At 30.3% G+C, this 24,002-nt stretch overlaps 2 protein-coding genes across 2 annotated transcripts; both read left to right on the top strand.

The window, feature by feature from the left end:
* Nucleotides 1–8,469: 8,469 nt before the first annotated feature.
* On the top strand, nucleotides 8,470–10,230 carry LOC120126860 (14-3-3 protein 4-like). The gene is made up of 4 exons (XM_039144922.1): nucleotides 8,470–8,987; nucleotides 9,098–9,220; nucleotides 9,805–9,921; nucleotides 10,122–10,230. The coding sequence occupies exons 1-4, from the start codon at nucleotides 8,505–8,507 to the stop codon at nucleotides 10,182–10,184; spliced, it is 786 nt and encodes a 261-aa protein (XP_039000853.1). The 5' UTR covers nucleotides 8,470–8,504; the 3' UTR covers nucleotides 10,185–10,230.
* A 4,399-nt stretch (nucleotides 10,231–14,629) lies between these two features.
* LOC120126814 (transcription factor CYCLOIDEA-like) lies at nucleotides 14,630–15,535 on the top strand. The gene has a single exon (XM_039144893.1). It carries the CDS (start codon nucleotides 14,630–14,632, stop codon nucleotides 15,533–15,535), a length of 906 nt encoding a protein of 301 aa, XP_039000824.1.
* The last annotated feature ends 8,467 nt before the right edge of the window (nucleotides 15,536–24,002 follow it).

Below are 24,002 nucleotides of genomic sequence, written 5' to 3'. Positions count from 1 at the left end.
GTGGTGCTTAGGAAATCGAGGAACGCCATTAAGAGCTGACGAAGATGAAGCAATACGGGAATGTTGGTTGTCGGTGGTCAAAAGAGGTTGTCTCTTGTCTTGATGATGACGATCAGCACGAAATGATGGCTAAGAATCGAGTGTTTGTTCGATGGAGGAGAAAGCAACTCACTTGAGCTAGAGGGTGTTGTTTCAAAAGAGAAAAAGTTACAGAAATTAGCGGCAACCCCTCTTAAAGAGTCAAGGGCAAGGGCAAGGGCAAAGGCAAGGGCAAGAGCAAGGGAAAGAACTAGAGAAAAGATGAACAGTGCTAATGAGTGGAAAATATGTTCAGATTCAAGCACTCACCCATTGAGTTCTTGACCCAACTGAAACATCCAAGATACCTGCAGATCATTTAGTTTATGGCCACAACAACATGGTATCGTTCCTTTAAAGTCGTTGCTCATCAAGTTGAACAACCTAGTGCAGCATCAGAGAAAATGTCATCGAAAATCTATAGTAATCAGAAGGATGTTGAAGCCATCTACAATTTTGGGTTATCAGCAAAGCCTTGCAACTTCAAAGGATGCAAACTGCTGCAACAGCTTTGACAGTAATGGCTTCCCAATTTGTCCCAGAATTGGGATACTAATGGTACAAACGGCACTCTACCCTTTGTGCTATAACTAATGTCGACCTCTCAACAGGTACCATCCAAGAACATATATACACATACACACTAACACACACATATATATGAGGCCCTTCATACATCTGATTATCTCATTCACATACAATTAATCGATTTCAGTCTTGATTTTCAGGAGTTCGACTATATGGAAAACCCTGAGAGGCCTGCTTTACTTGCAACGAAGGACCATAGTGCTTATATGCAGCGCATGAGCATCGAAGATGTAAGCTACAGTTTCAATTTGTTGTTTTATTTAAGGTTTGATGGAGGAAATAAAACTCTTTGAATGCTTGCTTTTCTTTTGAACCTCTCAACTCAATTGCTGATCTTGAACCATATATCCTTTTCTCTACTAGCTTGGTTGTTTCTCTAGGTTTCCATCACTATGCTTCTGTTGATGATTAGCGGACAGCATGTAAATGAAGTTGGGCTTAAATTTGTCTCAAGTACTCGAGAATCCATTCGTTAAATTACAGTACAGAATTCATTGGATGGAACCTCTTGTACCATACTCTTATTTTGGCTAATGATTTTTATGAGATAATTATCTAATATTAATTTTGGCAGCGGCACTTTAGCTTTTTCCTTGAACCAAATGATGAGAAAGATTTAATTATGATATATGACCTAATTAAGATACCAGATGATGACAACGATGAAATATGTATTGAACCATCTGGAAAATGGTTAATCAACGGATATCTGGGGTTAAGAATGATTAGTTTTATAAGAGGAAGAGATGGTTCAAGGATCGAACCCGAAATTAATGTTAACTTTTGTCACTCTATCATGGTTTAGTCAACAAATTAAAAATAAACTAACTTGTAGGGAGAGTTAACAATATTAAGTCATTTTCTCTGATAACCGTTTAACCAGTTAGAAGAGTAGTGAACTATGAAACCTTTAGTAAATCTTCAAGTTGAAAAATGATGCAGAGATAAAAGTGAAAAATATGATGTAACACCTCGATTCGTACTCGACCCAGATACGACTATGAGGTGTCACATTGACTTTTCAACTCTTTGACTCTTTGAGAGTTTTAACTAAAATTTGACTTTTATTGGGAAAAAAATTAAAACACATCATAGCATCTACAATTTAGAACATAATTAGTACATGCCAACAACATTTCAAAATCAATACTTATACAATTCAAAATTTCTCTCTGATCTAATAATTCTCACCAGTATGTTGTCTTGCTCTTGCATATTCAACGTACTTCTCGAAGCTCGGATCCTACGTGTGCAAACAAACACACGCTAAGTCTCTTATTCTCATAAAGTACATTCACCTATGGTTCACTTTCACGCATATCACTTTTGCTGAGCACATAGATTATTTTCGTATAGAACATCTTCATGTAAACATTTTCACATATCATCTTCATGTAAAAACCTTTACATAGTATATCCCATAGTATTATGTTTAAATCTATATATCATTTCATGTCAGACTTCGTAAACAAAATATATCAAATTATTAGAAAAGATAAAGTCATAATTCAAATCATTTACATTAACAAATTTTTAAGATTTGGCTCTTCACGGACCAAATTATTCACAATGAAACGTCGAATTTAGTATTTCAGCATGAATAATATCGGTACTCTACCTGTAGTACCAATACTTCTCTTATAGTGTACTGATACTTACTCTAGTATCGATACCAATTCGACATTCTGGAATTTCTTCTTTACTTACAGTATTGATACCTTATCCTTGGTATCGATACCTTCATATAAGTATCGATACTTCTTCAACCAATATTGATACTGTTTATTCAATTCATATTATTTCCTTCAATTTAACCTTATAGTATAGGTACTGTTCTTCCAGTACCGATACCCTAACCCATTATTCATCTATTTCCCTTCAAAATTTTACCCAACTTCATTAAAATCTTCTACTTAGACTCTATTCATGCCTTTAAACTCATTTACAGTTATTACAACTAACTTATATCTATTAAAACCCCTCTAACACCCCAATTTCTCCATGAAACTCTTGAAACTAAAAATCATATCAATTATCCAAACTTGTTCTTAATCCTTTCTAACACTTCTATCCCCTTAATTAAACCCTTGACAAGTCAAATATATCTTTAAAAAATCAAAAAACTGTCAATTTAAATCAATTCTCCTAAAAAACCATTTTATTAAATCACCATTAAATCCTTAATCTCTTAGTTTCAATTCATCCTTAGGCTTAAGCTTCTAAATCACCCAAAGAACCAAAATCAACTCAGAAATGAAAGAAACAATCAACTTTTAAATCTCTTACCTTAGCATGGAGGTTCATGGGGAAGAGAAGAAGAGAGGAGCAAGCTTCCAGAGTTTTCCTTTCTTTCTTTCTCCCTTGATCACGTGTTAAATAACCCTTAAAAATGAATTTTTAATCCATTTCTTATCAAAAGACCATTTTACCCTTCAATCCTTCAACCTTTGATAATAAGTCCTAAACAATAATTCCCAAAATTAGTCCTTGAACTTTTCAGTTTATCAAATTTTATCGTTAACTTTTAAATCCTTACACTTTAGTCACTAACTCGATGTTTGGGGTGTTACATATGAGAAAAATGATTTTAATTCATCTGAGTTAAGAATCTTCATGTATTTAATTTGTTCCTGTAGAGTACGAAATTCATGGCATGTAGGTGTCATTGTGCATATACAATTTTTTACACTAAAACATGTGTAGAAAATTATAAATTAAGGGCTCATGTTTTTGACAATTTTGTGAATTGATCTAATCACCCTCCATTCCTTATAAAGGGTATTTATTAAATAGTTTCAATTTATATGCAAATAAGTTGATAGAAGAAGCTAATGTATCTATAATATGCATGCATGCTACGCCACAGTAGATCCTATAAGTTGCCACATTGTGCTTGTTGGAAAGAAACCCAAAAATCTTTTAATCCAGTTTTGTATGTCATAGCATTAAAGTGCAGACAGGATTGGATCATAGAACTCCTTATAGCAATCTCAAAATTAAACAAACTTAATCTTGTGGAAATTATATATGAAATGTCCATAGTTTTAAGCTTAAAAGTATGCATTTAGTGAATGATGAATTCTCTTTAGCCATTGTGCTGTGTTGTGCATAAAATTTTATAGCAGTTTTGTCTGAGAGCAAGACTCAACAGGGCCGAGGGGAGTGTATCACAGGAAAAACTTATTTTTAATATAATCCGAGACTTGAACATAATTTCTTAGCCAAACCATAGCCTTGAAACCAAAACCTAGGCTATATACAAATGCAGAGAGTTGTGCTAGAAGAGAATTTTCATATTTTTTCTCGACAATATAATTTTATTTAGTAATCATACACGTTTTGATGTGGTTTGTCTTAAATAGGGGTAGAATTTCCATTTCGTTTTGAGGATTGATGAGCATAAAGACCATATGGATTGTCAGTACTGCATTAAATGAATTCTACCAATGGATAGATTTTTGTTACCATCTTTACTCCTAAAAACATTACTACACAATGCACAGGTCTTGACATCACCACATCACTTTAGCACCCCTTTGATCCTATAGTTGCGGATCCAAGGTCTAGGTAGGGTAGATAAAGACGTACTTTGAAATCTGAATTTTCTGTTGTTAATTGCACATTTTATTGATTATGTCCATTTGAAAATTTATTTGTATCAACTCATACACAAAATTTTTATATGGTTAATATATGTGTCCACCCTAAAAAAATATTTCTAGATCTACCACCATTGATCTTATCCCCGCTTTCCATATAGGTGTCTTAGTCCTAGGTTAAGTTAGTGGTGCATGCTTTATAATTTGTTCTTGTTCCTATGTTATGTTGGATTGGTAGCAATCATTGTTTAGGCTGGGGCTCACCGTTTTGGAAGCTTCCTTCCTTTTTTTTCTTCTTGTTCTTTTCTTTTTTTCCTTGTTTTTTTTGGGGTTTGTATGTTACTCTTGTGTCTGATGTTAACACTGTTGTGTTTGAGTGTTTCAGTTTCTATTTTGCTGCTATGTTTCATTGCCATTTAGAGTTTTTAATAAAATGACATCGGAAGAGGCTTTAGTCATGTTATGAGTTCCGATTTTGAGAAATAAAATTATCACAGGGACACATGATGTTAATTACAAAGAAAAACTTAATTAAATATATACAACAGAAGATGATTTAAAGACTTCCAGGTTGAGCTTTGGTAGGGTGTACGTTACCTAAAGTCACGCATACATGATGCATAAGACTCTCCAGTGTGTTATGAATGCATGGAAACAATATATTCCTCCTTTGATGACAGTCTTCAATTCATTACAGTGCCTGCATATATGGTAATGCCTACACAGATATTCCCATACTGAGATAAATACTAATGTGTCAAACATCAACATGCATGAGGTGAAATGGCAATAAACATTATACTTTCAAACACAGAACAATACTAATGTGATCTACTTTTATCATAAAACTAGTATTAGATCACCCATTATTTATTTAGGTTAACTCCATCAAATATGAATAAACTTTAAATTCATTGTCGATTCATTGGATTATTAGCTATTAAATGTTAATTTGAGGTGGATATCAATTCTACAAAATAATGATATGATCAAAACAACATTCTTTCGGTATATAATTATTATTTTAGAGGATTACATAAATTATTTTATTCTCATTTTCTTTCAATTTTCTTCTTTATCTCATTAACTCTTTTTCTTCCCTCCTAATTTTATCCTGTTTAGAATTTGACCAAGCTCTAATCGCACCGATCTTCATTCATTGACATCGATCTCCCTATTGACGATGAACGAAACGAGATTTTTCGAAGTCTAACTCAAGTGACTTGGATTTAATTTTTTATTCTTTAGCATTTTTAATATTTAGATGTTTGAACTTAGTTTTAAGGTTTAATTTTTTTTATCTATAGTTTTTTTGGTCCAATTAGATACACGATCTTGACATGTTGATTTAAATTGATACTTAAAGTTTTATTTTTGATTCAAATTGATACTTAAATTGATACCTAAAGATTTTAAGTTCGAGTACCACAAACTACAATGATGTTTTAAACTTCATTATCAAATAATTAAAAAATATTTAGAATATATATTATTTTATATTTAATTTAAATTAATAAAAAAATAAATGATATGTGATTAAATTTATTTAAAAGCATGTCTACTCCTTTTATGATGTCACCAATCACCATCACATTTATGGAGTTTGGGAGGAGAGGTAAAAAAAATATTTTGATACAGAAAGTGGGACAGCAAATATAGGAATAAAATATATAAATTATTTAGAGGTAGTAATAAAATTATCGGAATGTTGCATTACTTATATATTACTAAGAATGTTATATTATCTTGTTTAGTTTGTTTGACAGCATGTAAGATCACAGTGTTTGATTAAAGAAATATAAGATTACTAAAATATATATTTTACCAAATTGTTTATGTGATATATATTTAAAAAAAATTGAATTCTTAATATTAAAATAAAATATTTATAAAAAATATATTATTTCATTATTTCTAATTTATATATTTTTATTTATAAAATCTAAATTCATAGAATTTATTACCAAATTTAAAAGAATAAAAAATTATAATTTTAAAATTATTCAATTATTTTAGGGGTAATTTCATCCAGAATCATAAGATCCCGTTAGGTTCACGTAATATCCTATTACAGGGGAAATGAAATCCACATTCTCCCGTTTGGTTGGCCGGTAATCTTATTCCCGGTAATATTTTATTGCCGACAGTGATTTTTTGGAGTATATTACCGGGAATGTGATTACCTCCCTTCCCTTAGGTATTGTTGGATTACCGGCGTTTTGGACTAAAATGCCCTTACTTATTTTTTCAAAATCATCATTCTTCTGTCGTTGAATAATAAAAATTCTACGAAGGTTAAATTACAAATTTATCCTTAAACTATTTTAGATTTACAAAAAAAATCTATAATTATAATTTTATATGAAGTTCAGGGGTTAAAATAAAATTTTACCCTTTTATTAAACCTATTTATCATTTTAATTTTGTAAAAAAATTATATAAATTTTATGAATTTAATTTTTTAAAGAATATATATAAATTAATTATAGTAATATTATAATAGAATTCAACTTGTTAAAAAATAAATATATAATAAGGACAATTTAGTAAAATATACATTCCAATAATCTTTTATTTTTTTAACCAAACACGGTAATCCTACATTCCTACTAAATCAACCAAACATAAAATACAACATTCTCAGTAATTATATTCTCTGATAATCTTTTATTTTTAATAATAATCTTACATTATGTGAACTAAATATACAATAAGAGTTGTTAAATACGTAATATGGACGAGGGAATAGGTTCACAGGAATCCAAGCAAAAAACAAAAAATAATAGTGCTGTTGATAATGCTCTGTTGCCCCTTTGAGACAATGATTTTGAACCAAACAAAAATATGTGATTCAGAAAAGATTTGATAATAAATTTTTCCTTGATTTAAGCACCCCCTGAAGGTAATTTATGGAGGGATTTTTCACTTTGAATGGAAGAAATAATTGTACGACACTAAAGACAAAAGGTTTAGGTGTCGCCTACTCAACCTTTAACCACCAACTTCTTCTTCTTTTAACATTTTCTCTGCCCCAGAGATTTTTATGTTCTCATTCTATCGCGCCCAATTTAATGAATAATTATTAATTTATCTGCTGCTAGATTTTCTTTTACTATCACTATATCAAATAATAATTATTTTACATATAATATTTGACTTTTGCCTAATGTGGCACTTAGTTGAATATTTTTCTGACGTGATATTTATATTTTTATTATAATTGTTAAGTATTAATAAATTTGTCATAAATTCAGACCAGATGTTATAAATACTCATTATATAGTGATTTTGTAATTTAATTTGTTTCATTTATAATATCAAAATTTAAATCTTATTTAACGGTCTAATACTTCATATCCTTAATCTAATTGATAATTAATAAGTGATACTTGTATTTAACATATGATATTATATGTCCATTGATAACATGACATATAAATTGTAACGACATTAATTTTTTAACAATCAATAAAATGATGACAACTACGTCATGATCACGAATGCATTTAAATACTGAAATGTATAATATTTATTAAATTCAAGTATCACACCTGAACTAAACAATATAAGCATCACATTTGATACACTTATCAAATTAAATTCCAAATATATAATATTTAATAAATTCATGAACCAAATTTGGAAAAAAAAAAACAAGCACCAAATTAAATAACAAATGTATATCGAGCCTTTAAACGTCAAGAATGATGAATTAGAAATCTCAACCAAATATTTTGAAAAATTATATTATCATGAATCAGTCGATTTTAGGAGAGAATATTTTATCGAGTAAATTTTTTATTAATTTAGTCGGGTTAACGAGTCTTAATCCGTCTGCGCCACACTCTCCTGAGTATGCATACAATCGTGCCCATCTAAGAGGTGCAAGTTTTATTATGCTATTTTCAGAAGAAAAAAAAGTTTTATTATGTAATTGCTAAATATACACAACATGATAATAATACTAATAATAATAACTCTACAACAAAAAGGAATTCAAAATTTATGTTGAAGATAGGTTGTACCTGTTTTCAGTTGATCTGAAAGTTAAAAATTTTTGAAGATAGGAAGAACTTAAAGTTCAAAATTTATGTTTTAGGACAAAGGAATGAGAATGTTTCCAAATGGTTTCCCGACTGTGGTGCATTCATTTAGACAAATGAAAATTCGTTAGAAATGTTTGATAAATTTTAAATCATTTGGTATTGCAGGATCAAACATTAGATTGATATAATAAAGATGTCGCTAACTGATTCATCTCGAGAGGAAAATGTTTACATGGCCAAGTTGGCTGAGCAGGCGGAGCGATACGAGGAAATGGTAGAGTTCATGGAAAAAGTTGCAAAAACTGTCGATGTGGAGCTGACCGTCGAGGAAAGGAACCTTCTTTCCGTGGCTTACAAAAATGTTGTTGGGGCGAGGAGGGCTTCATGGAGGATCATCTCTTCTATTGAGCAGAAAGAAGAGAGCAGAAGAAATGAGGATCATGTTGCAACCATCAAGGAGTATAGGGCCAAGATTGAAGCTGAGCTCAGCAAGATATGTGATGGGATTTTGAGCCTTCTTGAGTCTCACCTCGTTCCTTCAGCTTCATCTGCTGAGTCCAAGGTGTTTTACCTTAAAATGAAGGGTGATTATCACAGGTATCTTGTTGAGCTTAAGACTAGTTCTGAGAGGAAGGAGTCCGCTGAGAGCACTTTGTTGGCTTACAAATCTGCTCAGGTGGGTGAAATTGATAATGACATCTTGTCAATGAGTTATTTCTTTATAGTTTTTTGAGCATCCTCTGATAAGAAGTTCATAGTTTCTTTTTATGCTGTTCATGATGGAAGGATATTGCACTCGGTGACCTAGCACCTACTCACCCAATTAGGCTGGGACTTGCTCTTAACTTCTCCGTTTTCTACTACGAAATCCTAAACTCACCTGATCGTGCTTGCAATCTTGCAAAACAGGTGTTTATTCTCTTCTAATTCATAACGGCTTCTTTTGTAGTTTTGTCTATTTTGAGTCATAACATATAATGAACCGAATTATGCTGTTTTAGTTGTCAGTTTATTGAACTTCTGTTGCTAGAGTCTCATGTGTTTAGGATGCTATAGTAAATTGCTATAATGTAATCATGCCCCCACTTGATCTGCTTTTGATGCAACTTTGATTACATCTATTAGAGTTGCTGGCCTGAGAACCTTTTAACTCCTCCATATATTTTGGAATCTGTTTAATACTTGTGATGGTATGGACACTGAGCTTAAAAGAAGCTTGAAGGAGTGACTATATCTCCACACTTTCTGATCATAAATTGTGGTTCTTTATAGCATGGAGTGAGTCTACATAATAAGATGTTGGGGATTGCTTTATGTATTTCATAAAATGTTATCCATTTTAATGAGGTTTATTAATTTACCCTATACATGTACAACACGTCGATTTTAGATTGTTCTTATGTGAAGATCCGGAAATATTTCCAAGGAGATGAACTGAATGTCTAAAGATTGTTTGTCTTCCAACATAAAATGAGATGTTCTTCATTTGGCAGGCTTTTGACGGGGCTATTTCTGAGTTGGATACATTGGGTGAGGAGTCCTACAAGGATAGTACATTGATCATGCAACTTCTTCGGGACAATCTGACCCTTTGGACATCCGACATAACGGTCTCTCTCTCTCTCATGAGTTTTCTTCCATAGCCTTCTAAATCTTTGTGTTTTATTTACTGTAATAAAAATTCTGTGTCTAAAGTCAACAAGCCATAAGAGTTTTTTACATGGGATGTTGGATTACTTACATAGTATGTTGATTTGCATGTGCTTGAATGTGGTGTTCTGTGATTGAATGTTTGTCTTCTTTGATTTAGGACGAAGCCGGAGACGAGACCAAGGAAGCTTCCAAACCCGAGTCGGGCGAGGGACAGCAGTAATGAGTGAAGTTCATATGATATGTACTCTTTATGCTGTAATTTTTGTTGCATGGATTTACGTTTACATTGATGCAATGTGGGCTGTTGTAGAAGGTTCCTTTTTTTATACATTCATCAGCAGTAATCGAGGGGATTATTTCTATTATTATTATTATCGGGCAAGAATTTGATTTTGTTTGGTTTCTTGTTCATCAGCAGTAATCGAGGGGATTATTGCTATTATTATTATTATCGGGCAAGAATTTGATTTTTTTTGGTTTCTTATTGTAATGCTAGAATCGAGTTATTGAATCTCTTCATTAGAAAGATAAGAGAATGAAACAGTTTAAGTACGCATCTTATCGTAAACGATAGTCGAACATAAGTAATGATTAACTGTCAAAAGATAAAAGAAAGTAATTCGAAAAAAATTAAAGATAAAATTAGAACATTTTATAATTGAGTGATCAAAATTGAAATCTACAGAGATTAATACACATTAATAACTTGTTTATTGAATTTTAGAATATGAATACACGAATTAAATTAGAATAGACTGAATCTAATTTGAACATTTTTATTAATCCATAATCCAATCGTTTTACTTTAAATTAATAATTAATTTTAAAAAAGCATTAAAAAGGAGAGAGAGAGAGGGGTTAGTAGAGGGACATTTCACATTGAAGAAAGGGAAAAAAAGAAAAACGTTGGACAATATATGATATCATGTGTACATAGACATTATATTTGTGTCAAAATAAGTTAATAAATTAAAATTTTATTATTTTTGGTTCAAATAGTAAGTAGTTTAATGTAACTTAAGTAAATATAGAGTTAGATTTATTGCATATATAGTAAATTCATGTTGTAAGACTCACTTATTAAAATTATTAAAATTATGTGTGTGACTTAAATTAATCCAAATTAATTAAATTGAAATATTGAAAACCAAAAGGGCAATAAAAAATTTATAATTTGATATTATATAATATGTGAAAATCAAATAAGTCATTAATGCCGTGAGTGACGAGTATCGATATGAATTAATCAAAGTGAAGTATTATACCAAAAAGACAACCTAATAAAAAAAGTAACCACAACCATTTAAAGATTGAACTGGCATTGAAAAGACTTGAAAAGGCGCAAGAGATGGTCTAAAGTTTGAATTAACGGGTTTAAAAGTGTGAAATGACTGCTACAGTTCCCCCCCCCCCACTCCCGACCTTTAGTGCCTGATTTATTCTCCATTTTGTATTTAATTTATTGTCTTCTCTCTATATAAATTTATATTCTATTACACTTCTTGTTTTTGTTATAATAATTGACATTGATTCAGTTTGATTAATTAAAATTGAATATTATACAAGTTTATTGTAGTGTTAGATAATATTACTAATTAAGTTTATTTTATTCATTGTGTCATGAATTAAATTTTTAATCATATTTAAATGATTTATCGTCTTATAATATTAGATTAATTAATTGTTGATATTAGACTTAATTTTTAATATAATTAAATTAAATTATTTTATTTTATGTATGATTAATACAATTAATTTTTTAAAATATTAATCCTAGAAAAATTCATGTAAAACTCATTGAGTTTTACACTAAGCAGACACTTCTTTTAAAAATAAACATAAGATTAAAATTTTAACAACATTACAAAAATAATTATTAATTGAGTTTTAATTTACTGATATTATTGAATGATGAATTATATGAACATGGAAAATATAATAAATAAATAATTGTATGTTATTTGTTGTTGTAAAAGATATTGAAATAATCTTATGCAGTTGAGCTTAATTTGACACGTATGTGCATATATTAATATTTATTAAAAATTAAGGTTAACATGTTAAGTTATTTATTAGATGACCCCGAAGTGTTTTCTATATATAATTGTGTACTAATTTAAAAGATCAACATTATAATGTCGATAATATTTTCTTTATAATACATTCAAATACACTTTCATATTTTATTTATAATTATTGATAATTTGACATGTCAGATCTTAAGTTAAAAGTTTTATATTAATTTTATTTCACTTATATGATTACAATATTACCACATGTAAAAGAATATGAGTTACAACATAGATAAACACGGAATATCATAGACAAATGTATATAAAGAACGCCTCCCAAAATTTTGATTGAATAACATTTTAGGTTCTTATAAGTTTAAATTTAAGTAAAATTAGATTTTTACTTCTTTAGTTTCTTAAAATAATATGTAATAAGTTCATAGTTTTCCCTACGAATGGCAGAACAACCCGAACCCGACGGGGAAACTTGAAATCCGACTAAGTTAGGGTCAGGTCGGGTTTAAATAATATCGGGTCGAGTCAGGTTTTGGGATAAAATTCAGGGATTTTTTCGGGTTCAGGGCAAGGTATCCGCGCCCCCGTCCCGATTATATATATATATATATATAATATTTTATATTTTTATATTAATTATATATAATACAAACAAAACATTTAACCTAGGTTCCAGTTCCCACTTTCCCCTTTGTATTTGTTATCCCCTTTGACTTAATATTACGTATGCATCTTGGTTGTATGATTTGAATATCGGAACAAGTTTGTTTTAATTATGTATGTGTTTTATTTTAGAGTTTAGATAATTATTTAGAATTGAGTTTGAATTTATGATTGTAGTTTGAATTGTAAATCATGTAGACTAATTTTCTAGTTTTTTGTGATCGTTTTTTCTATTTTTTTATGAAAACTACGGTTTCTCGGTTTTTCACGGGATTGGGTCGGGTTCGAGTATAACATTTCGGGTAAGGTTCGGGGATGTGACAAAAACAATTCCCGACAGAGCGCTTCAATAAAAAACCCGACGGGGAACAGGACGGTGACGGGGATTCATTTCTGGGACAGGGAACAAAACCCACCCCGTTACCATTCCTAGCTTTCCCGTATAATATCTCTTGATATATGTATAGAAATATAAATAATTGACAATTTGTATAAAAAATGTTTATTCATATACATCATTATATTAAATAATAAATTAAAATTTGAAACAATACTCATATAATTAAAATATCAGTAATAGCCTTTCCATTACTTTTAGTGGGTGTTTGGTTTAGGTAATATGAAATTACAAGGGGAATGTAATCTCATTCCCCCGTTTGGTTGGCCAACATTCCTAGCTCCCAGTAATCTTTTATTACCAATAATCTTTTATTCATTTAACCAAACACGATAATCTTACATTCATGCTAAACTAACCAAACACAAAACACAACATTCTCAGTAATCCTATTCGTTGGTAATCTTTTATTCCCATTGGTAATCTTACATTCCCTGAACCGAACGCACTCTAGGGGCGTTTGGTTAAGGGTATCTCACATTACTAGGGGAATGGAATGTCATTCCCCCATTTGGTTGGCAAACATTCTCAACTCCGATAATAAGTTATTCCCAACAGTGGTATTTTAGGTTATATTATCTAGAATGAGAATATCCCCTTCCCTTAGGTATTATTACATTCTCGATATTTTGGACTAAAATGCCCTTAAGTTGTTTTTTCAAAAATATCATTCTTCTGTTGTTGAATAAAAAAAATTATACGAAGGTTAAATTAAAAATTTATTTTTAAACTATTTTAGATTTACAAAAAAAATCTTTACCATTTCATTAAACCTATTTATATTTTCAATTTTACAAAAAAATTCATAATTATATAAATTTTATGAATTTAAATTTTTTAAAGAAATTATATAAATTAATTATAGTAATATTATAGTAGAATTCAACTTGTTAAAAAATAAATATATAATAAGGATAATTTAATAAAATATATATATTTCAATAATATTTTATTTCTTTAACCAGACACTGTAATCTTACATTTTTGTTAAACAAAACAAACATAAAAATAAAACATTCTCAATAATTTTATTTCCGTACGTAATCTTATTCCGATAAAGTTACATTACGCGTTCATAAATTTCAGGAGAAAAAAAATTGGCCAAAAGTGAAATAGTCTCGCTCAGTGTGTTTATAGCAGCTCGCTAAGCTAAGTTTGGATGCGGTTCTGAAACACGAGGCAAACAACTAGAACCCCTGTCTTCCCTGCAGTGCTTTGTCCATGTCTAAATTCTTCTTCCGCAGATCGAATCCCCACATTTTTTCTAATTTTGTTAAAAGCAACTGAACTCCTCCTCAAACAACACTAGTTTTGTCTAAGCAAAGATGTTCTTTCCAATCTCAGCTAACAACTATAATATCAACCCTTTTTCTCACCTTCCTCCTCCTCCTACTCCTCCTCCTTCTTCTTCTTCTTCTTCTTCTTCATCTTACCATCTTCCCCAAGTTCTTTTAAGCCACGAACCTAATGACAATGTCCTCCTTAATCACCACCATCATGATCTGGTGTCGGCTTCTTCATTGTTGCCCGCCGCTGCAAACCCCTCAGCAGCTTAACCTCAACGAGACTTTGCTCAACATGGCGCTTTTGAACGAGGACGGGGACCATGGAGTACTTGATTTTAGTGGTGGGCTTCGTCCGGGGTTTGTTTTTCCCGTCAAGAAGGCTCTGAAGAAAGATCGGCACAGCAAGATTTGCACTGCGAAAGGGGTGAGGGATAGGAGGGTGAGGCTGTCCATAGAAATCGCCCGCGATTTCTTTGATCTTCAAGACATGTTAGGGTTTGATAAAGCTAGCAAAACGGTGGAGTGGCTGCTTAGGAAATCGAGGAACGCCATTAAAGAGCTGACGAAGATGAAGCAATACGGAAATGTTGGTTGTGCCGGTGGTCAAAAGAGGTTGTCTCTTGTCTCCGATGATGATGATCAGATCGAAATGATGGCTAATAATCGAGAGTTTGATTTCGATGAAGGAGAAAGCAACTCACTTGAGCTAGTGGGTGTTGTTTCAAAAGAGAAAAAGTTACAGAAATTAGCGGCAACCCCTCTTAAAGAGACAAGGGCAAGGGCAAGGGCAAGGGCAAGGGAAAGAACTAGAGAAAAGATGAACAGTGCTCATGAGTGGAAAATATGTTCAGATTCAAGCACTCACCCATTGAGTTCTTTGACCCAACTGGAAACATCCAAGAAACCTGCAGATCATTTAGTTTATGGCCACAACAACATGGTATCGTCTTCCTTTAAAGTCGTTGCTCATCAAGTTGAACAACCTAGTGCAGCATCAAGAGAAAATGTCATCGAAAAATCTATAGTAATCAGAAGGATGTTGAAGCCATCTACAATTTTGGGTTATCAGCAAAGCCTTGCAACTTCAAAGGATGCAAACTGCTGCAACAGCTTTGACAGTAATGGCTTCCCCAATTTGTCCCAGAATTGGGATACTAATGGTGCAAACGGCTCACTCTACCCTTTGTGCTATAACTAATGTCGACCTCTCAACAGGTATCATCCAAGAACGTATAAATACACATACACACTAACACACACATATATATGAGGCCCTTCATACATCTGATTATCTCATTCACATACAATTAATCGATTTCAGTCTTGATTTTCATGAGTTCGACTATATGGAAAACCCTGAGAGGCCTGCTTTACTTGCAACGAAGGACCATAGTGCTTATATGCAGCGCATGAGCATCGAAGATGTAAGCTACAGTTTCAATTTGTTGTTTAATTTAAGGTTTGATGGAGGAAATAAAAACTCTTTGAATGCTTGCTTTTCTTTTGAACCTCTCAACTCAATTGCTGATCTCTTGAACCATATATGTCCTTTTCTCTACTAGCTTGGTTGTTTCTCTAGGTTTCCATCACTATATGCTTCTGTCTGATGATTAGCGGACAGCATGTAAGAGAAGTTGGGCTTAAATTTGTCTCAAGTACTCGAGAATCCATTCGTTAAATTACAGTACAGAATTCATTGGATGGAACCTCTTGTACCATACTCTTATTTTGGCTAATGATTTTTATGAGATAATTATCTAATATTAATTTTGGCAGCGGCACTAGAGCTTTTTTCTTGAACCAAATGATGAGAAAGATTTAATTATGATATATGACCTAATTAAGATACCAGATGATGACAACGATGAAATATGTATTGAACCATCTAGAAAATGGTTAATCAAGGGATATCTAGGATTAAGAATGATTAGTTTTATAAGAGGAAGAGATGGTTCAAGGATCGAACCCGAAATTAGTGTTAACTTTTGTCACTCTATCATGGTTCAGTCAGCAAATTAAAAATAAATTGACTTGCAGGAAGAGTTAACAATATTAAGTCATTTTCTCTGATAACCGTTTAACCAGGTAGAAGAGTAGTGAACTATGAAACCTTTAGTAAATCTTCAAGTTGAAAAATGATGCAGAGATAAAAGTGAAAAATATGATGTAACACCCCCGACCCGTACTCGACCCGGATGATACGACTCTGAAGTGTCACATTGACTTTTCAACTCTTTGACTCTTTGAGAATTTTAACTAAAATTTGACTTTTATTGGAAAAAAAATTAAAACACATGAGAGCATCTACAATTTAGAACATAATTAGTACATGCCAACAACATTTCAAAATCAATACTTATACAATTCAAAATTTCTCTCTGATCTAATAATTCTCACCAGTACATTGTCTTGCTCTTGCATATTCAACGTACTTCTCGAAGCTCGGATCCTACGTGTGCAAACAATCACACGCTAAGTCTATGACTTAGTGAGGCATAATGAGTATAATAAAATCATAAAACATTTATTTACACATTTTATAGAAAACATTTCTCAAAGAATTCCAAGTTACTTTTCATAACAAAATGTATACTTTAATCAATTGTTCAGTTTATATTAATTTATTTTTTAATAGCCCAACGTATACTACTGAGAACGTTAGGTATTTGAGTACATTGAGGTTGTGCACTAAAGTTGTCACCATAGCTCACATAATTTGCACCGAAGTGCCACATATTTATCCCGAAGAACCACATAGGTTTGCACCGAAGTGCACATAGGTTTGTACCGAAGTGGCACATAGACTTGTACAAAAGTGCTACTTAAAACTCTCGACTCTTGGCATGCCAACTATACCTCTAATTCTCATACATATACATTGGGCTTTAGCTTTATCATTATTTTTCATTTCACTATTTAAAGTGTATCTTATTCTCATAAAGTACATTCACCTATGGTTCACTTTCACGCATATCACTTTTGCTGAGCACATAGATTATTTTCATATAGAACATCTTCATATAAACATTTTCACATATCATCTTCATGTAAACATTTTCACATATCATCTTCATGTAGAAACTTTTACATAGTATATCACATAGTATTATATTTAAATCTATATATCATTTCATGTCAGACTTCATAAACAAAATATATCAAATTATCATAAAAGATAATGTCATAATTCAAATAATTTACATTAACAAATTTTCAAGATTTGGCTCTTCACGAACTAAATTATTCACAATTTATTTATCAAAGTATGATCAAAGTGTTTCATAATAAAATTTCAAAACATTTTCTTTCAAAACATTCAAGGTTGACTCATCGCGAGTCTTCCTCTTATTATATTTAAAAGGATAGTAAAATGCACATACTTTTGTCTCACATAAGTCCTAAGCAAACATCCTTTCCCTGTAGCTTACTAACTTTACATATTCATTCGTTCAACACTTGCTTTCAATCAAATCTACACATTTAATATGACCCATGAACATCGAAGCTCAATTATATTGAACCAATTAACTTTTACTTAATCACAATGAAACCCCGAATTTAGTATTTCAGCATGAATAGTATCAGTACTCTACCTGTAGTACCAATACTTCTCTTATAGTGTACCGATACTTACTTCAGTATCGATACCAATTCGACATTCTGGAATTTCTTCTTTACTTACAGTATTGATACCTTATCCTTGGTATCGATACCTTCATATAAGTATCGATACCTTCATATAAGTATCGATACTTCTTCAACCAATATCGATATTGTTTATTCAATTCATATTATTTCCTTCAATTTAACCTTATAGTATCGGTATTGTTCTTCCAGTACCGATACCCTAACCCATAATTCATCTATTTCCCTTCGAAATTTTACCCAACTTCATTAAAATCTTCTACTTAGACTCCATTCATGCCTTTAAACTCATTTACACTTATTACAACTAACTTCCATTAAAACCCCTCTAACACCTCAATTTCTCCATGAAACTCTTGAAACTAAAAATCATAACAATTATTCAAACTTGTTCTTAATCCTTTCTAACACTTCTATCCCCTTAATTAAACCCTTGACAAGTCAAATATATCTTAAAAAAATCCAAAAACAGTCAATTTAAATCAATTCTCCTAAAAAATCATTTTATTAAATCACCATTAAATCCTTAATCTCTTAGTTTCAATTCATCCTTAGGCTTTATTAAGCTTCTAAATCACCCAAAGAACCAAAATCAACTCAGAAATGAAAGAAACAATCAACTTTTAAATCTCTTACCTTAGCATGGAGGTTCATGGGGAAGAGAAGAAGAGAGGAGCAAGCTTCCTGAGTTTTCCTTTCTTTCTTTCTCCCTTGATCACATGTTAAATAACCCTTAAAAATGAATTTTTAATCCATTTCTTGTCAACGGACCATTTTACCCTTCAATCCTTCAACCTTTGATAATAAGTCCTAAACAATAATTCTCAAAATTAGTCCTTGAACTTTTTAGTTTATCAAATTTTATCGTTAACTTTTAAATCCTTACACTTTAGTCATTAACTCGATGTTTGGAGTGTTACATATGAGAAAAATGATTTTAATTCAGCTGAGTTAAGAATCTTCATGTATTTAATTTGTTACTGTAGAGTATGAAATTCATGGCATGTAGGTGTCATTGTGCATATACAATTTTTTACACTAAAACATGTGTAGAAAATTATAAATTAAGGGCTCATGCTTTTGACTAATGTTTTGTGAATTGATCTAATCACCCTCCATTCCCTTATAAAGGGTATTTATTAAATAGTTTCAATTTATATGCAAATAAGTAGATAGAAGAAGCTAATGTATCTATAATATGCATGCATGCTACGCCACAGTAGATCCTATAAGTTGCCACATTGTGCTTGTTGGAAAGAAACCCAAAAAATCTTTTAATCCAGTTTTGTATATGTCATAGCATTAAAGTGCAGACAGGATTGGATCATAGAACTCCTTATAGCAATCTCAAAATTAAACAAACTTAATCTTGTGGAAATTATATATGAAATGTCCATAGTTTTAAGCTTAAAAGTATGCATTTAGTGAATGATGAATTCTCTTTAGCCATTGTGCTGTGTTGTGCATAAAATTTTATAGCAGTTTTGTCTGAGAGCAAGACTCAACAGGGCCGAGGGGAGAGTATCACAGGAAAAACTTATTTTTAATATAATCCGAGACTTGAACCTAATTTCTTAGCCAAACCATAGCCTTGAAACCAAAACCTAGGCTATATACAAATGCAGAGAGTCGTGCTAGAAGAGAATTTTTCTATATATTTTTTTTCTCGACAATATAATTTTATTTAGTAATCATACACGTTTTGATGTGGTTTGTCTTAAATAGGGGTAGAATTTCCATTTCGTTTTGAGGATTGATGAGCATAAAGACCATATGGACTGTCAGTAATGCATTAATGAATTCTACCAATGGATAGATGTTTGTTACCATCTTTACTCCTAAAAACATTACTGCACAATGCACAGGTCTTGACATCATCACATCGCTTTAGCACCCCTTTGACCCTATAGTTGCGGATTCAAGCTTTAGTTAGGATAGATAAATGCTTACTTTGAAATCTGAATTTTCTGTTGTTAATTGCACATTTTATTGATTATGTCCATTTGAAAATTTATTTTTATCAACTCATATACAAAATTTTTATATGGTTAATATATGTATCCACCCTAAAAAAATATTTTTAGATCTACATCATTGATCTTATCCCCGTTTTCCATGTAGGAGTCTTAGTCCTAGGTTAAGTTAGTGGTGCATGCTTTATAATTTGTTCTTGTTCCTAGGTTATGTTGGATTGGTAGCAATCATTGTTTAGGCTGGGGCTGACCGTTTTGGAAGCTTCCTTCCTTTTTTTCCCTTGTTCTTTTCTTTTTGTCTTTGTTTTTTGGGGGTTTATATGTTACTCTTGTGTCTGATGTTAACTCTGTTGTGTTTGAGTGTTTCAGTTTCTATTTTGCTGCTATGTTTCATTGCCATTTAGAGTTTTTAATAAAATGACATCGGAAGAGGCTTTAATCATGTTATGAGTTCCGATTTTGAGAAATAAAATTATCACAGGGGACACAAGATGTTAATTACAAAGAAAAACTTAATTAAATATATACAACAGAAGATGATTTAAAGACTTCCAGGTTGAGCTTTGGTAGGGTGTACGTTACCTAAAGTCACACATACATGATGCATAAGTCTCTCCGGTGTGTTATTGAATGCATGGAAACAATATATTCCTCCTTTGATGACAATCTTCAATTCATTACAGTGCATGCATATATGGTAATGCCTACACAGATGTTCCCATACTGAGATAAATACTAATGTGTCAAACATCAACATGCATGGGGTGAAATGGCAATAAACATTATACTTTCAAACACATAACAATACTGAAACTTTAAATACATTTTATTGAGAGAAACAACCACGATATTTAAAAGTATTAATCTTCAAACATAATCAGACCAACATTCAAAATATATGAATTCCCAATTTTTATTTTTTTATTATCAAAACATTCAATCTATCAATTCATATATATATTATTACCTTAAGTATTAGAAAATAAAATACTTGTAGTACTTTGGTTATTTGATTCTTTTCTTTTCTTGGAAATGTATATTTCTGACCATTACAAAATCATGGAATAAAGGTATACATTCAAAGTTTAAACTATAGATTTAGTGTGAATGGGAAGACAAGTTATTCTACATCAACCTCAAATCAATATTAAGATAATATTTCTACTCATATCGGTATATCGTAGACCTAGTTGACAAATATTTTATTAGTGCAAAGTACACAAATGATTCCCGATGATAAAATATTATTTTATTGAGTCATTGAATATTAAAACTTATAAAATGGTCATCTGAATATTTATTACGTTTCAAACTCATCATTTTCTATTAAAATTTATATAAACAAGTTATCATTGTGTCAAATTTTATATAAAATACTTTAAATATAACGATTGTGCTAGCTTAGGGTATTCCTAGGCCAAAACTTAAAAGGTGCCTTAATAAGACTGAGCCCGTCCTAAAAGCTTGAAGATTCAAACCAAACCATAAGCAACTTAAATATACACCAAAAGAAGGGGTTAAGAGAACGATGCAGACAAATTTTAATTATTTTGGATTTGGAGTTTAGTTATTAATATATTTTGTATTTATATTTAAATATATCATTTTATATATAAAATATTTTTATTTTTATTTTTAAGTTTTAATTTAATACATGATTGTTACTGTAATATTAAAAAAATAATTTGAATATAGTTATCTTTTGATTTATAGATAATACTTAGATAATTTAAATATTATATAAAAATTTAACTTAAATTCTTAATAAAAAATTTACTTATTTGAATTTCATCATTGTGATCTATTATTATAATATAAACAGTGGTGGATGCACTAAGCACTCATAGGGGTTAAGTTCATCCCGTTATTTTAGAAAAGTGGTTAAATTTAACTTAATGTGTTAAGTAAAAAAGAAAAAAAATTACAATTTTTGCATATCCATTATTTTTAAAAAAATAAAATTTATATTTTGGACTTATTCTTAAATTTCTGGATCTACCACTGATATAAATATATATTAATTGTTTATTGTATATACATTTAAATTAATCACACATTTTTTATTCAAAATAGTACAACAATAAATGTGATATGATACTTATACATATATTATTATTGATTAATAATAGATATGAAATGATATCCATATATCATTACTGTCTTTTGGATATATTTATATTGATTGAATAATTCTTTACAATCTAACATCATCATTACACGTTATAAAATTAAAACTAATTTTTTAATTATTTTATTTTATTAAAATAAAATTGAAAATATTTCGGATTCGTTCATATTGAATTCATTAACTTTTTGTTGAATGTTATTAAGAACCCTTTGAACTTCGAAAAGAATGAAAGAAAAAGAAGAGAGTCGATAACCCTTGATTGAGACGACAGAAGGAAACATGAAGACGTCTGCCATTGCAGTTCCTGGAACAAAACATAGTTTGGTGTTTCTCTGAAAACTTTGTAAATCTGCTAAAACAACAACGTAACCTGATGACAACATAGAGCGTACCTTTGTACCTGGTAATAGTTACTCGAATTTGAAGATAATTTCTCATCTGCAGTTTTCACATTCTGAAGAATAATAACACATCATATCATAAATCAACAGAAGAAGCTGCTTTCGAGCTTTCCATTCATTTTTTTTGGCTTTGAGTTTTGAGAGAGAAAGTAGCAAAATAAGGAAAATGGCTTTTGAGTTTCAGCTGGAAAATAGATCATTCAGGGAAAGGCTGCGTCAGTTGAAAGCATGGGACACTGTTTCTTTACTAAACGTGATCTACTTTTATCATAAAACTAGAACCCATTATTTATTTAGGTTAACTCCATCAAATATGAATAAACTTTAAATTCATTATCTATTCATTAGATTATTGGCTATTAAATGTTAATTTGACATGGATATCAATTCTATAAAATAATGATATGATCAAAACAACATTCTTTCGGTATATAAAATATTATTTTAGAGGATTAAATAAATCATTTTATTCTCATTTTCTTCTTCTTTATCTCTTTAACTCTTTTATCTATAGTTTTTTTGGTCCAATCAGATACATGAACTTGACATGTTGATTTAAATTGATACTTAAAGTTTTATTTTTGATTCAAATTGATACTTATGATAAATGAATTACTTGAACTAATTTGAAAATTTTGAACCATGAAGTTGAGTTTAGAATTCAATTTGAACCTAAAATTAAATTTCAAATGCCTAATTAAACTCAAAAAATTTATATATCAAATTAAACCTTAAAAAGGAATTTAAATACTTAATTAAATAATAAATATTAAATTACAATTTTAGATATTACATTGTATATCACTTAACTTTTAATTTACTTCAATTATAATGTTAAATATTAGTATTAGTTTCAATTATATTACTTGAATGTTAATTTGATAACAACACGGCAATATAAATAATAATTATTGGCGTGAATGTTAACGTAAAATTAAAATAATTAAAAATTTAATATTATAATCAATATAATATCTAAAATTAAATGATATATGACACAAATTAAATTACTTCAGTAATTAAAATAATAGTTATTATTTCTAGAGATTTTAAATTTTAGTACCACAAACTACAATGATATTTTAACTTCCATTGTTAATTAGCTAAAAATCTTTAGAATTGATATTATTTTATATTTACTTTAAATTAATAAAAAAATTAAATGATATGTGATGAAATTTATTTAAAAGCATGTTTACTCCTTTAATGATGTCACCAATCACCATCACATTTATGGAGTTTGGGAGGAGAGGTAAAAAATATATTTTGATACAGAAAGTGGGACAGCAAATATGGGAATAAAATATATAAATTATTTTAGAGGTAGTTTGGTTTATGGATTATAAGATTATTTTTTTGAAATAAAATTATTAGAATGTTGCATTACTTATATATTACTGGGAATGTTATATTATCTTGTTTGGTTTGTTTAACGATATGTAAGATTATAGTGTTTGATTAAAGGAATATGTGATTACTAAAATTTATATTTTACCAAATTTATCCATGTGATATATA

This window comes from Hibiscus syriacus, unplaced genomic scaffold (assembly GCF_006381635.1).
Source record: "Hibiscus syriacus cultivar Baekdansim isolate YM2019G1 unplaced genomic scaffold, ASM638163v2 tig00110462_pilon, whole genome shotgun sequence".
Taxonomy (NCBI): Eukaryota; Viridiplantae; Streptophyta; class Magnoliopsida; order Malvales; family Malvaceae; genus Hibiscus; species Hibiscus syriacus.
This window is presented reverse-complemented; position numbering and strand designations above follow the sequence as displayed.